The 17,288-nt window shown below is 39.3% G+C and overlaps 1 protein-coding gene across 2 annotated transcripts in view; it reads right to left on the bottom strand.

Moving 5' to 3' along the window:
* Positions 1-17,288, bottom strand: part of plxna1a (plexin A1a) — a 424,291-nt gene that overhangs the window by 312,778 nt on the left and 94,225 nt on the right. For both annotated transcript variants that reach the window (XM_017353686.4, XM_003201217.7), the window contains exon 3: positions 13,959-14,141. In XM_017353686.4, coding sequence (XP_017209175.2) covers positions 13,959-14,141 — 183 coding nt within the window. The remainder of the gene's footprint in view (positions 1-13,958; positions 14,142-17,288) is intronic.

Raw genomic sequence — 17,288 nt, 5'->3', positions numbered from 1 at the left:
TTTTGTGTTTTTTTCACTAAATGAATGACATAATTTATAAACTTGATAATTAAAGAGTTAAATCCTGTAATATTTCGAAACGTTTTGTAGTTTTGATCAGGAGTGAGGTTGATTTATGGGAAAAAAAATTGAAAAACATTTTTATCTGATGCATTTTTACAGCAGTTTGATTCAGTGGATGTTATCATTGCTAACATAACAAAAGGGCAGTAAACTTGCACAGTGCACAAGGGTTTAATGTGAATTATCAAAAACTAAAACTGCAATGACAAAATTTTGATGGGAGTTTTAGATTTTGTCAAACTGTAACACATCGTGATTTTTTGAACTTGCACATATTTATAGCATATTTATCCGCACACTATAAAACTCAAAAAGTTAAGGTTACTCAAACCATTTGAGGAAACCGATAGCAACGAACCATTTAAATTTACTAAATAATCCCAATGAGTACTGTGAACTTAATCCATTTGAGTAAATTAAGAAATTTGAGCACAGAAAACCCCAAAAAATGAAGAGAACTCAAACCAACTGAGTACTGTAAAACCCAACAGGTTTGCCTTAACTTATTGGGTTTTAAAATACTCAGTTGGTTTGAGTTTAACTTAAATCGTGTGAGGAAACTGATTGCTACAAACCATTCTTAACTCATTAACTTCAACACTGAGTTTAAAACTCTTATCAAATGGGTAGAATTAACGTTCAGTCAATTTTGAGTTAACTACACAGGTTTTAAAGTGTAGCTTGCAACAATGCAGCGAGTAATATGTTGAATTTATTTCAAAAGCGACTTGATGCTACAGGGTGGCTCTCCAAATCTAAAGTCAATATAACTTCAAAGAGCCTAATCTCATACCAGAAGCTACAGATTAACCACCGAGGGCCTTGTGACAGGATGGTGGCCACTTAAAAGAAGAATAAACCTGTGGAGACAGACTACTATTCATGATGTCGTGCCTGGCTGGCAGTCATGGGAAAGCCACTATCCGATGTCTCCTGATTCTTTTGTTTTTCTAAGGGTGGACAGATTTCCTCCTGTGGAAACGGTGGAGGGATAGAGACACTGTGTTCTTTTCTTGCCTTCAGGCATATATTCAGGGTCTATACAGTGTGATCTTATACAAATACGCGAGTGCGGTGCAGCGACATGATGAAAGGATTTCCGCTTCATTCTGCCAGAATGAAAAGAAATGCATCTATGTGCATATATACGCTTTAACGTTTCCATCTTTAGGTGCTGAACAAATAAAGAACTCAACTTCACAAAAGCTGGCAGATCATTGTTCTACTGCATAATCACTTGCAGCAGGTCTGTGGCGAATATAGCGGCCTTGTAGCATTAAGAAGTCATTATCTTTAAAGTTACAAGGAAGAACTTTCCTACCAAGTGTCATCTCCAAGACAGCGCTTGAAAGGAGGTCCCGGAGGGGCCAAACGTATCGCCTCTGATCATGAAACGTAACAAACAGGGGAGCGCATTAGAATTCTGGAGGGCTGGCAGGACACTTGCGTGAGGTGCTTCCATAAACAGAGAGAGAGTGAGACGGGAGAGATGGCAGACACCCCACATATGCAGATGAGATGCATGACACACTCAGTTTCCACAACAACGGAGCCCAAGGGAGAGCTGCCCTGGTGACAAAGGCTTTGGCAGCCAGAACACCAAGACCTCCTCGCAGACAGCGCTTCATCCAGTGATTCTGTGATCTGGGCTTTAAGAACTTGCCGGAATAAGCACACAGAATCTGCACTGACCGCAATTCGCCAGAAACAAATGTTCAAATAACAGCTGAATTGTTTTAATAAGATGCACTGTAAATGGATTTATGCATTTTTAAACATTCATATTACATTATAATACACCTCATAATCAGCTGCATGGTCTAATAAATATTTATAACCATGCAAAATATACATATGATATGTTGCATGGTTTAAGCTTTATGATTATATTGCATAAATAAAATGCATTCAATCACGTAATGCATTTAAATGTCATGTACTATAAGTTACACCTCAAGTTATACTCTTTCAAGATGGAAACATGAATAGGTAATCAAACAAATTATGTTTTATGCACAAATAAAGTATTCTTTATATCAAAATCAACATTAATATAATTATAACACATTAATAAAATGCTATATCATATATATATTTGAAGTAATCAATAATAAATATGAATAGGTAACACTTTGCAATATGTATAATTTAACATTTTAATAATGTGCAATTATCAATGAAGGTTAAAGTAGGGGATCCAAGAATTTGTTACTTGTAGTATAAATTACATTATTTACAGTAAGAAGAATATATGTTAAGGCCATTAAGTGTGGTATGGTACATTCTGAGTGGTACGGTACGATACAGTACAGTTTGGTACGCTTTTATGGCCATTTCCAAATAGTACCAAAAAGCAAAGCAAACCATACTGTACCACTTTTTGGGTACTAAAAGGCAGAGCTAGACGTGCATTTGAACGCTGTTGGTTTAAAGAGAAACGTCACTCGCACGTACACGAGCCAGGAGAATAAAAACAAAGGATCTGCCATTTTTAAATACACAGTCGAGACATTACATCACAATATTATACTATACATTATCTACTGCAGATCATTCTTGGCAACTACATTCAATTCAAATAGTGATCCGATTTAAAACAACAACTGCCATTGGGATAAATGAATTTTTAATAGCATTTCTTCGTGCTTTAGGAATTCTAAACCTGTGTCCTCATAGTAACAATTCAAATGCTGAGTGAAGGGGATGTGTATTATCTTTTAAAAATCGCAACTGCTGTTTTTTTCCATAAAGGAGTCAAATAAAATTTGCATTAAATGTTGTTTGTGATCAGTTATCTTATTTGCCTGACTGATAATTAGCGATAATTTCTTCTTCTGTTTAAGTGTTGTGCTACCAAACCATAAAACAATATTACATTTGAACTCAGAATTATTAGCCCCCTTTTACATTTTTTTTCTTTTTTAAATATTTCCCAAATTATGTTTAACAGAGAAAGGACATTTTCACAGTATGTCTGATAATATTTTTTTCTTCTGGAAAAAAGTCTTATTTGTTTTATTTTGGCTAGAATAAAAGCAGTTTAAAATTTTTTATGAACCATTTTAAGGTCAGCATTATTAGCCCCTTTAAGCTATTTTTTTTTTTTTGTCTGTCTACAGAACAAACCATTGTTATACAATAACTTGCCTACTTACCCTAACCTGTTTAGTTAACTTAATTAACCTAGTTAAGCCTTTAGATGTCACTTTAGGCTGTATAGAAGTGTCTTGAAAAATATCTAGTCAAATATTATTTACTGTCATCAAGGCAAAGAAAAAATAAATCAGTTTTTAGAAAGGAGTTATTAAAACCATTATGTTTAGAAATGTGTTGAAAAAAATCTTCTCTCCGTTAAACAGAAATTGGGGAAAAATAAACAGGAGGCTAATAATTCAGGGGTGCTAATAATTCAGCTCCAACTGTATATGTGAGGATACTTGCTATCAATGATCTATATGCCATGTTTAAAGTCTGTGTACTAACATTAAAACTTCTCAACTTGCAGAGGAGACAGAGGCGCTGACTTGCCTCCTTATAAACCGCCTCTACAGTACATTACTTTTAAAATTCAGTTTATTGTCAATAATTGTGCCTTAATACTTAAAATTTGAGACCTGCTCTACTACGTATATGTCCATTTAAGATGAATAAAATCAGCCGTGTCCAGTTGTTGTTTTACGAGGCTGTCTAAAAGCATGAGCGGTTTCACCTTCTAGCTCACGTGCACTCGCTCTATATTTGAAATAATGTTCTTCTTGAGCTGATGATAGTAATGTGCTTGTGATTATTAAAGTGCTTCTGACATCCGATCCTTTCAAAAACGGACGAACGTGAGAGTGAAGCTTGATTAAACAAAGGAGATGCTGGGAAAAAAAAAAACAAAGGGAGCAAATAATTGTTTCAGCAACCTAAAACATAAACAAACTGCCATGTTTAACTATTATCATTACATTTTAAACTATTAAGAACTCTGAATGACATAATTACTTTCTAACAAGAGGTTACATGTGCTGGTGAAGATTAAAGATGCAGATGAGAGGTTTGCACTGACTGTGGGCTATACGTTGCGTGTTGTTTTTGAACCAAAATAAGGACTAAATGTATGCCGAGTGTAGTTTTTCTGTAGTTTTTGACATATCTGAGACTGTAAGGGGCTGTGTGTGTTCTTATATGTATATATTTATTTATTTCACATAACTGCAGACGTTACAGTAGGCTATTTTGCATCATCGATGTGAAGTTATAATCAAATCATGTTCATAGAAAGGTAAATAACGAACATTTATGTTTTTTGTCCATCACCTGTCCAGCTCTATCCATTTGAGATCACATCTTCAGCGTGATTGATGGATGTTCAGCAAATGTTCTGGATGTACATCCCCTACAAGTGTGGCAAGCACATGAGGGCAATCTGCAGGGATGGCGAGTTCAGTATTAATGCGTGTGACTGACCACAGAGAGTGCCATGTCTGTTGTGACGAATGGACAGATGGCGCCAACAAGAGGAAGGGAAGAGAGCAGCTGCTTTGTCCCTTCGCTGCGGGTGGAGGACGAAGGCGTGCCCGCAGTTGTCAGACATCGGGGGAATGACGTCAGGGCCGGTCGCAGATGCCGTTGGCCGGGCAGCTGTCCTTCCCTGGCATCAGGTGAGGTTTGCACAGTTGCTCTGGACACAGCTGTGGTAAAAGCTGGCAAGCAGAATTCCAGGAATGTAGCTAGTCACATCCTCCGTTGGCATCTGGTAACTATTGGACACTCATACACACTGCTGGAGAGCACAAGCATCCGGCACACATCAGTGACCTACTGTTTCACTTGACAGTGTCCGTTGCTGGGGGATGGAGTGGTGTCTGCATGCTGGATATCCACAGCTGTCAAAGAAACACAGGCCACCTCGTCGCAGCATTAAACAAATGAGGCGGAAAATGAGAGAATACCCGACATTACGTTTACAAAGATGCAAAACGCATAAGCTGTTGGGAGGGTGTATAAACTTTTATGCCAACACAGCGTCCTTTACTTGTATGATGATCGCTCATTGGCATTTGTTTTTTCGCAGTAGCCCCGAACAGGTTTATATACAATCGCCATCCATTATAGGCTAATTTTAGACCCATTCATGGGTAGATTTTCCCTCCGGACTCTCCGTAGGTTAAGTGCTACTCAAGGGCACTTCTGAGCAAAGTCAGGACTTTCAAAATAAAAAAATAAAAAAAATCCTGCAGGCACCTGGTTGAAAGTGTGCTTTCCTCACAGATGTCCAATGAGCTTCATAGCCAGGGGCTCTTTCAATCAAAACCCATCTGCCAGCGCTTCAAATGGCCATGTAGAGCCAGGGTACACATACGTACACACCGCCTAGTGAGCTCTCTTGCTTTCATCTCCACAGATATGCAGCTGCCTTCTAAAGTACTAACTGCATTTTATACTCTATGTAACTCCACATGTAACACAAGCAGCACTAAATGAAACCTTACAACATGGGTATGGTCTTATCTGTGGACTGCAAGACAGGGGCATAACATGAAGGGGCAGAACTTGTAGTACGTTAGAGGTGTAACTTACCTACTTCAAAAAGACCTACTTCAAAACTATGCTGTTGGCAAGATGGTGCTGTACATCAGTTATTAACTTCTACACCTACTCTACACCTAAACAAAACAGTCACAGTTATTAACGTCTACATCTAAGACAACCCTAAACCCAACCATCATAGTTATTAACGTATACACCTTACCCAAACCTAAACCCAACCATCATAGTTAACATATACACCTTCCCTAAACCCAAACCCAACCATCATAGTTATTAATGTTTAAACCTTCCCCAAACCTAACCATAACAGTTATTAATGTCTACACATACCACAACCCAAACCCAACCATCATAGTTATTAACGTATACACCTTACCCAAACCTAAACCCAAACATCATAGGTATTAACGTATACACCTTGCCCAAACCTTAAGCCAAACATCATAGGTATTAACGTATACACCTTACCTAAACCTAAACCCAACCATCATAGTTATTAATGTTTAAACCTTCCCCAAACCTAACCATAACAGTTATTAATGTCTACACATACCCTAACCCAAACCCAACCATCATAGTTATTAACGTATACACCTCCCCAAACCTAAACCCAAACATCATAGGTATTAACGTATACACCTTGCCCAAACCTTAACCCAAACATCATAGGTATTAACATATACACCTTACCTAAACCTAAACCCAACCATCATAGGTATTAACGTATACACCTTGCCCAAACCTAAACCCAAACATCAAAGGTATTAACGTATACACCTTACCTAAACCTAAACCCAACCATCATAGTTATTAATGTTTAAACCTTACCCAAACCTAACCATAACAGTTATTAATGTCTACACATACCCTAACCCAAACCCAACCATCATAGTTATTAACGTATACACCTTACCCAAACCTAAATCCAAACATCATAGGTATTAACGTATACACCTTGCCCAAACCTAAACCAAAACATCATAGGTATTAACGTATACACCTTACCTAAACCTAAACCCAACCATCATAGTTATTAACATATACACCTTCCCTAAACCCAAACCCAACCATCATAGTTATTAATGTATAAACCTTCCCCAAACCTAACCATAACAGTTATTAATGTCTACACATACCCCAACCCAAACCCAACCATCAGAGTTATTAATGTCTACACCTAACCCAAACCTAAACCCAACCATCACAGTTATAAACGTGTTCATCTACCCTAAACCCAACCTTAAGTCATTAACGTCTACTCCTTTCCCAAACCTTAACTCAATCATCATAGTTATTAACGTCTATACCTACCACAACCCTAGACCCAACCATAATCGTTATTATTGTCTACACCAACCCCAAACCTAAACCCAACTATCATAGTTACAATACCCCAACCCTTAACCCAACCATCACAGTTATTATCGTCTACACCTTTCCCAACCCTAAACCCAACCATCACAGTTTTTAACATACAGCCGCAAGTTGCAGAGGGGGCGACGCTGAGTGGGCTAACTGTCAGGACAAAACAGATGAAGAAGTCATAAAGTTGCATGGTGGAGTTCCTATATTAATGAATAAAATTAGATATCATTAATTGGTTGTGAATGAATTTGGTAAAAACTCATAAAAACATTTGGTGAAAATGTTGTCTGTTAAGTATTTCCACCATCTTGTCTGGTTCAATATGATCTTGATAATTGGAAGTTACTCCTCCTCAACTTACTATAAGTTACGTCCCTTCATGTTATGTCCGTCTTGCAGTCGGCAGACTTGTCTTACACAGTTAAATGTAATATACACGTTCGCCTCACAGCAAGAAGATCGCTGGTTGGAGCCTTGGCTGAGTCAGTTGCCGTTTCTGTGTGGAGTTTGCATATTTCCCCCCTGTACACGTGGGTTTCCTCCGGGTACTCCTGTTTCCCCGACAAGTCAAAAGAAATTTGGTGTAGGTGAATTGGATATGCTAAAATTGATCATAGTGTATGAGTGTGTGTGTAAATGAGTGTGTATGGATGTTTTCCAATAATGGGTTGCAGCTGAAAGGACATTTGCTGCTTAAAAAATTTGCTGGTTAAGTAGGCTGTTCATTCCGCTGTGGAAACCCCAGATAAAGGGACTAAGCCGAAAAGAAAATGAATAAATGGTCAAATGTTAGCATATTGCCAAGCTAACAACACAATTGTTCCAGCATTAGCTAATAATTTTGTATTTTAAAGCATACAAATGCTCAGCACACACAAATGCCAATGGGAATGCCTAACATAAGCATGTTGCTATGCTAATAAAATAATTAATCCATCATTAGCATGTCGATAAGCTAATGACACAATAAGCATACAAATGCCTAGCACACAAAAATGAGAAGGTCTTATTTCATTCATTTATTCATTTTCTTGTCGGCTTAGTCCCTTTATTAATCCGGGGTCGCCACAGCAGAACGAACCGTAAACTTATCCAGCAAGGTTTTTACGCAGCGGATGCCCCTCCAGCCGCAACCCATCTCCGGGAAACATCCACACACACACATTCACACACACACACTAATACGCTAATATTTAGCCTACCCAATTCACCTGTACAGCACCCTGAGGTAACCCACACGAAGGCAGGGAGAACATGCAAACTCCACACAGAAACACCAACTGAGCCGAGGTTCGAACCAGCGACCTTCTTGCTGTGAGGCGACAGCACTACCTACTGCGCCACTGCCTCGCCCCGGTCTTATTTCAATTATACAAAAAAAAACATATCTTTCTCAATACTGAATGAAAACCCAAAAGTCAGAGGCATTTTTAAACTTGCATATCTGCTAAAAGGGAATCCTTGTAGATTTTAAGGAGTACACTTGAATATAAATAAATCAAAATTCAAGACATACCTGGAAAAGGTCACAAAACTACAATTTTAATATAACAGTGTTTTAAAATGTCATTCACGCAGGCAGCACACTCGATATTTTGGGGAACACAGACATCAAGGTGAATTATATCTATACAAAAAACTAAAATAATGTTTAATATTTTATAATTTAAATATGAAATACTACTAAAAATTATAAACATTTCACATTATTATTGTAACAATAATATAAATATAAATGACATAAACGATTATTAATTATTCATTTTGGGAAGCTTTCAGGATTTAGTATGGAATAAGGAAAAAAAGGCTGAAACAGGCAGAGTAACAAAATGATCAAGAGAATCTCACACTTGTGCCTGAACAAGAACAATGACTAGATACAGATGGAGACAGAAACACGGGCACGGTTCCAGCTATAAGAAAGAAGCTGGATGTGACATTTCTTGCGTCTGTGTGTGAGAAAGAATAAAATGAACAGCGATCCGCACTGGCACAGTTTCACCTTGACAATGAGAATGCTAGATGCTAAGAAAAGACAGCACAAAAGACAAATCACAATTATGACAAGCTACAGTCTGTCTTCCTCATAGGCTTAACGCTTCATAATGGCACTCGAAGCAACTGACCAAGCAACAAACTTCTCAAGATTCGTTCTGTTCTGAATAGCGCTCTCCTTAATCACTGCCACCAATCACGACTTCCGACATTCCTGCCGAGGACTACAAGATGTTGTCAATCATTAATCGCTCTCAATCAGGCAAGATTTCCACAAGGAGAAATCACTTCCTGCCGCGACAACGCAAACCCCCCACCCAATCCACAAGCCTTCCTTCTTGCTCATTGCTTCCAAATGTTATCTGTAATTACCATTCACTCGGCAAATTAGCTCAAATCAGATCATGCTTCTTAATTAAAGTGACATTTCAGCAGTGGAGGGGGTACACGTGTGGCTGCGCTAACATGCTAATTAGCCACGCTAACGTGCTAAATGATAAGTGACCTGTAGCCTTCCACCAGCATTTAGCGTCTCCAAGGGAGATCTTCTCACAAATCTGCGGAGGCGGTTAGGTGGACATTACATGAACGTGACTGACTGGTTATTCACAAGCCATTTAACTGATAGTCGCAAGAGGTTTGGAAAGACACATTAGCACTTGACCACATGGCTGTTAGCATATCAGCCATCATATATATAGCTCTTATACAGACAGCTGCAAACAAATAGACTCATCCAAAGCATATTTCAAACCTGCTTCACTAGCTGTTGTCTTCAATTTAGAGTATTGATGCTTGAGGTTTTTAGGGTTCAGGTGATGTCAAGGAGGCCACTATATTTATGCGCAGAGGATTTTATTATGGAGATTTTCACTTATGTTAACCTCAATAGTGGATTCTATCAAATCACTGACACTGACCTCCTGTGCACCCGTCCCGCAGGGGCCACATTTCTTAGCAGGGTCAGACAATTCATCTCATAAACACATACACGCGCATAAATCTCACTGCCTTCGGTGACTTGCTCTACAGAGCCAACATGTAAAATGAAGAACGCATAATCTAGTGCAAGTCTGAATATTGCATGATTGTATGAATATATTCAGCCATCCACCCAATCAATGCAGATATTCATCCTTCTGTCTGTCCATCATCAACATCCATCTATCTGCCATACATTTGAACCATCTGTCCACCCAATACATCATCCATCCATCCTAAATATCCATCCATCCATCTTCCATTTATCCATGCTAGATATTATCAATCTATCCTGGAAATACATAGATCTACCCTAAATGTCATTCCTTTATTCCTCCATCCATCCATCCTAAATATCCACAGTTCAATCCTAGATACACACACGTGTCCATGCAATTAGGGCTTGGTGATTAAATCGGTATCAAAATTTTTTGACCGAACAATTGTCAAAAAGTTTAGTATGAAGTTTTGTTATGAACTGCTATAGTTTTATTAAAATGTGGCTGCTAAGTGCGCTCCTTGGAAGCAATGCCAAAAAGCTTAGGGTGTAAGTTCGTCTTTTCCAATGGATGCGCGCGACTTGCACGACGCGCATATGTTGTGCAAGCGGCACACATGTGACATGTGATGCATTTTCCAGCTGCACCTAGTTGAAAACTTCTGAACTTTTCCTGAATGCAGCAAGCGCACCGCCATTCATGTAAGTAGAACTAACCTTTCTGCTTCATACTTTGTATGGAATATACACAGTTCAGTAACAACGGCAGACTAATTACCTCAAACAAACACAACACACCCAAACACTGCAGCACTTTTTACTTTTCTCAATAAACTTGCATCAGAGCTGCAGCAATGGTTTGTTCATTAGTCACCCTCTGAGTAAATGCTTGATGGTCGCGTAGTTACGAGAGACGTGCTGTAAATGGTCAAGGAATCTGCGCGCACGTGATTGTCATTTCAGGTCAGAATAACAACACACGCAAAAATGAGATTGTAAATAAAAAAGGATTTAAGGATGTCACTCGAGAGGCTTTTTGGTTTCTTTTCTTGTGCATCCCAGCCATTAGCTTCTGATCTGAAAGATTTTTTTTAGCAAGGGGGTAATAAGGTAATTCTATTTCACAATTTATAATATTGCATTATGTATTCGAATAATGATGTTTAGCTCTTTTACTTGACAGATCAGATTTGATCATCAGAATTTGTGTACTTGACAGAGTTTGAGGTTTACTATATCATTATCCCACCTTAAAATTTGCTTTGATTGTTCAGCGTTTACACTTTACCATTGCACATACTTTGCAACATTTTATTTTTTCAAGTTTAAGAATCTCTTTATAACTTACAGTATGTTTATTTGATTATAAAAAGATTAGATATTTTGTTTAAATATTTTTGTTTTGACTATTTAAATCAGGGGTCTCAAACTCGCGGCCCGCGGGCCATTTGCGCCCCTTAGTGCAATATTTTGTGGCCCGCGCCGACCGCTGTACTCTGACAGAATAAGCGGAGCGGGGAGAGAGAGCGCTCCCCGCTCCGCTGATTCTATCCGTACACAGCACGCTTGTCACTCAATGCGCGTTGTCGCGCGTGTTCAGATCAGCTGTGTTGTTGCGCGCGTACTCAAGAGCGGTGTTATCGCGCGCCTACTAAAGGGCGGGACCGAGGGTGTGTCGCGTCGTGGGTGCACTTTTGATCATTCTGGAAGGGCACTTTCTATGCAAGACTAAAAAGGGGATGTGCTCTGCACAGGTTGAGCCCTATGTGTGCACGTGCCTGCCCTGCATCTTATATATATTGATATTATAGGTAGATACAGACTGGTACAGACTGATGTGACTGGAGTGGGGTGGGGGTGTTTTATTTATACATATATACGCCTTTTTTTTAGGTGAGGGAATGGAAGTTTTGAGTGAGTTCCCCCACTTTTTTCCCTAGGACTTCAATAAGTCAAAGTACAGGTCTAGACTTAATGATGATCATCTTCAAGCCATACTGAGGGTCTCAACTGCTTCCGCTCTAAAGCCAAATGTGGTTCAGATTTGTGAGAAGAAGCGCTGTCAAGTCTCTGGCAGCAAGAAGTAGGCAAAAGATGCCATGTTCAGAAGAACTGTTCATAATCTTCACTCAATGTTCTATTAATGTTCAGGACACTTCATGTTCAGAAGAAATAATTAAAACTGTTAATAATGACATTTGAGGACTTTTTTTTGTGAAATCCCTTATGCGGCCCAGCCTCACCCAGACTTTGCCTCCTGCGGCCCCCAGGTAAATTGAGTTTGAGACCCCTGATTTAAATTATTTGCCTTAGTAATGTTGGTAAATTAAAATAAAGTGGTTAAATAAATAAAAAATCCTAATATTCCTAAATGTATTGTTAAAAAATTGTCAATAATTATCCATATCGAATGATATGAAACATGATATCATGATCATTTCGTTGCATTATTGCCCAGCCCTACAAGTAACCATCATAGACATACAATCGAAACATTTAGTCATCCACTCTGAATAGATATCATATTCCCATCCATATATTCATCCTAGAGGCCGGTATAAGTTTCTGCTGGTATGATGGATAAAAATATCATGTTTTCATGTTATTGTGTTCAAATTGTGATTGTGTAAAATAATTTATTTTTAAATGTCTTTAAAAACAACATCTTTTTTCCTCATTTAACACAATATATTACATTTTAGGAAATATTTATACTTTTTGGAACAGTAAACATGTCAGGCTATCTAATTAAAATAAACAAGTGACTTCTACTATCTTCATTAGCTTCGAAAACACTGATTTTCTTACAACACATTAAAAAAATCCCTTACATAAACCTTAGAAATGGTAAAACAAATTATTTTAGCGGTTTTAATACCGTGACTTTTCCAAACCGCTGTAAACCTTGAAATCAAGTTATCATTCCATGCCTAATCCTAGATAGCTATCCATCTACAGTAGCTATACATGTTGTCATGCATATCCATTTAAAGTGAAGTGTTTCCAAGTTTTTGTAGATGGTGAGTCAGAAACCTTTTAATAGACCTGCCACTATAATTGTTTACTATTTTACCATTCAACATTGGTAAATGACACTCGATGAGTCAAAATAATGATGAAAAAAACTTGAAAAACACCACAACTTCTACAAACAATCATCCATGCTGCAGTCTAACAGATAGTCATAGGTCTTTGCTTCACAAACATTACCACACACACATACACTTGCCCAGCTGTCTGCAGCCTCTAAGATTTAGGCCCCTGATTATATATTCATACAGATGAATCAATAAGGCCTCGCAGCAACTGAAAGACTAGAGGAATTACAATGAGCCCACGTCAATAGACTACAGCTTTACATTTCATTAGGGCCAGACCCACACTTTAGCGCTAAATGAATAGCAATAAAACAGCACCGCCGGCACCAACACACATCCAAGATCCAGAGATGGTCCATCTCATACAGCTTGCCCCTTGAGAGCTCAGACATATTTGGCAAAGGAATTAGATTGGCTGTGGTGGACGAGAAGAGGATGCACAGGATTTGTACTCAATTAAAATACCATCAACATATGCACCTTTCTAGCTTTCACCTTATTAGGAACCTGGACACACACAGTGTATTTGCACAGAGGCTATTGATTTTTATCTAATGACACAGACAGTGCTGTCCAGCTCAGGGCAACAGGAAGAGCAAGGCGGAGGAGAAATGTGATTCCGATCATGGGATATCATCCGGCATCCGCTGATCTCCCCTCACCACCCTCCCCGCATGCAACCTATATCCAAGGCAGTGGTTCAGACATCACGCTGGGGTCATATACAAGGACTGAGACAGGATTACTGCATAACTCAGCACATGCTCACTTGAGTAGAACTGTTTGTGCATATGCCAAATGTACTCTTTACTTTAATAGAATTACTGCTAATGGCATCATAGTACTTTTCAAGCAAACATCACTTCCATCTGACATCCAATCGCCCAAAACGCACATAATTGCAAATGAGGCATTCAACTAACCTTCTTCATCCTGCCACTACGGGTGCCAGTGAAGGCTACGGTCTGTCCACGATAGTCATACGCTGCCACTGAAGTCATCCCATCATCTTTGTCCAAGAATAAAGGAATTCCCTCAATAGTAGTGGTGCCCCCTAGAGGCTGGTTGAAGTCCTGGCCGCAAAAGTTGTCATCTATCTGCAGAGGCTGTGGAGAGAGATAAGAAAAAGGCAGAGTTATTAGAGTAGTTAGGGAGTGGGAGTTAATGCGATGGCAGCCGATATGGCATTTTCACTAGTCTTAATCTTCTGCAATACCAATCCATTGCTCAATATTCCTTTGGGTCATTAAAGGCCATATACTGTATTTTCTGTGCTAATGAATCAGCCAGAGGCCCACACTCGTACTGATATATCGCAGGATGAGTCCCTGTGCTTGTGCTGCTAGAAGAGCGGTCGGAAAATATAGAGGACCTAAGGGAAAATCATTCTCAGCTCTTTACTCCTTTGTACAGAAAACTGCTAGCACTAATATGGCTAGCACCAAATGTCACACACAATACCTTGCAATGCCTTATGCACAAACGATTGCTAATCGTCCCACACAAAGATGACTGCACAATGCACAAAGTGTCCCGGGAGACGTCCTCCATACTCTGGACGACAGACTGGGCTCATTAGCGGAGACAAAAGTGGCCATGACCCCCACCGCCCTGCATTGCTGCCCAACGGTGCCCCTCATCCTTCACCCAGCAAGGGGTGCCACTGCTGCCAAGGATGACCCGTTCCAAGCAGCAGTAAGGATATTCAGGCTTGCAAACACTGTAGCGGACCAGTGCTGTGCCCTACAACACAAGAGAGCACGTCCTTCCCTCTGTCCCTGGGGGACACCGGGATTTGCTCTGGAAATAGAATGAACAGAAGGGGATTGGACAAACAGACCAAGTTCATACCTAAGGTTAGAGACTGTCTGGGTTACACGGACCATCGTGCCCCTACTGTAATTACAGTCGGCACTCAGGTACACGCAGGCTTAATCTCCAGAGAGAAATCGTTTGTTACTCACCGCTCACTGTTATTGCCGCTAGGTGTTATTCTCAGTTAGATGAGGAAACATTATGTTGGCAGAGTTAATGACGCTGGTAATGGCGGTTAATGCAAGCCAACCAATGATGCTGGAAATACCACTTGCGTTAGCAAAGCTTGAAAACTGCTGGCAAAGACAAGGTTGTGGGGACAAACTACAACTTATTGCCTCCACAGAGTGGTAAAACTGAACCTGGATAAAAGCTTAAATTTTGAGTTAAAGAACTGGGAATGACAGTAAGGAGAATTTTCTAAATCATATCTATCCGTGTTGTTCTATCTATCCATGTTCTTCACAGGGAGCCAGATCAGTCTAAAAAATAATACATTTATATTAATTCATTCATTCATTCATTTTCTTGTCGGCTTAGTCCCTTTATTAATCCAGGGTTGCCACAGCGGAATGAACTGCCAACTTATCCAGCAAGTTTTTTACGCAGCGGATGCCCTTCCAGCTGCAACCCATCTCTGGGAACCATCCACACAGACATTCACAAACACACTCATGCACTACGGACAATTTAGCCTACCCAATTGACCTGTACCACATGTCTTTGGACTGTGGGGGAAACCGGAGCACCCGAAGGAAACCCACGCAAAGGCAGGGAGAACATACAAACTCCCTACATTTATATTTCACAAATATTTTTTTCATACATCCACAACACACTTCAAATTTTAAAAACATAACTCAAAAATAAACTAATTTAATTTGTAAATTTAAAACAAGATTCTTAAATACACAAATCCAATTCGTAAATTCAAAACATGATTCAGAAATACACAAATCCATCTCGTAAAATTAATACACGATTCCTAATACACAAATCCAATTCATACATTTAAAACACGATTCAAAAGCACACAAATCTAATTTATTTGGCCAAAATATTTCTGCTTTTTCCTTTATTAATCTGGGTCGCCTCAGCGGAACGAACCGCTAACATATCTAGCATATGTTTTACGCAGCGGATGCCCTTGCAGCAGCAACCCATTACTGGGAAACATCCATTCACACACACATACACTACAGACAATTTAGCTTACCCAATTCCCTATTTTGTATTTGTGCAGGAAACCGAAGCACCCGGAGGAAATCCAAGCAAACACAGGGAGAACATGCAAACTCCACACAGAAATGCCAATTGTCCCAGCCGGGGCTGAAACCAGTGAACTTGCTGTGAGGTATTTGTGCAACACCATTCCACCACTATTTTATCTAGCTGTCTGTCTGTCTTTCAATAGCTAGGCACCCATCTATCTACAGTACCTACTTATCCATCCATCCATTAATCCATTCTATAGTGATTCCTCACTTTTTTGTTACCTCAGTTACATTCAAGATAGTCTTAATGCTCTAAATTAATTTAGTTGACTTAATTAACACAATGCAATTTACTGTAACACAACGCAGGTTTATCACCAAACAAGCTAAATAAAACACAGTGTCAAGTTAGAAATGCTGAAAAGTGTTGCCCTTACTTCCTGTTTAGCATACTATTTGAGAACCTTGGAAATAACAGAGCAGCCATCCACAGCCAGTGACCGATCTGTATCTATCAGAAGTTCTCCAGTATGCTTCTTGCAGATTTTTCTTCTCCCTAAACTCAAATTACAACCTCGTTTTGCCGAAACATAGAGAGAATGATGACTAAACAAGGCCGCAAGGTGGACTAGCTACACGAGGGAGGAATGTATCCGGTACAGAATATTTTTGGTGGGAGGGAAAGGGAGGAGATGGGTATCCTGACCCAAAAAGGAATCTCTTTCCTCCCATAAATATCTAGATTCGGAGCAGGGTGTTAAGAGACATGTGCATGTTAACAAGTCAAAGACAGACACCATGCAACCGCAGCTTCTTAGGCTGGGCTGAGACTGTCATCTTCAATATCTACGGAACGTGAGGGAGATGACAGCTGAGATAGAAAGGGGTCGAAATGCCTCTGACAGGCTGGACAGAAAGGAGATTCTTCAGAATCCAGTCAGAGAGTATGAACCTCAAAAACTTCAAATGAAGCCATCTGTACTGCTGCCAATGATGATCAAATTGACCTTACATGATAAATCACAGCGCATTTGCACATTTTCCCTCAGCAACTGTTCACAACAATCAAAATGACTAAGTTTTAAATGCATTATTTATAAGATTTGGAATTTATGATGACATTTCAAAGAGATTCTGTCATTTACTTGCGGTGTTCCAAACCTGTACAGCTTATTTCTCTAGAAAAACAAAACATGATTTTTCTTTGAAGAATTTCCTTGCCTC

The sequence above is a fragment of the Danio rerio genome, chromosome 23, assembly GCF_049306965.1.
Source record: "Danio rerio strain Tuebingen ecotype United States chromosome 23, GRCz12tu, whole genome shotgun sequence".
NCBI lineage: Eukaryota > Metazoa > Chordata > Actinopteri > Cypriniformes > Danionidae > Danio > Danio rerio.
Note: the sequence above shows the minus strand (reverse complement) of the source record. Positions and strands in the feature narration are given on the sequence as shown.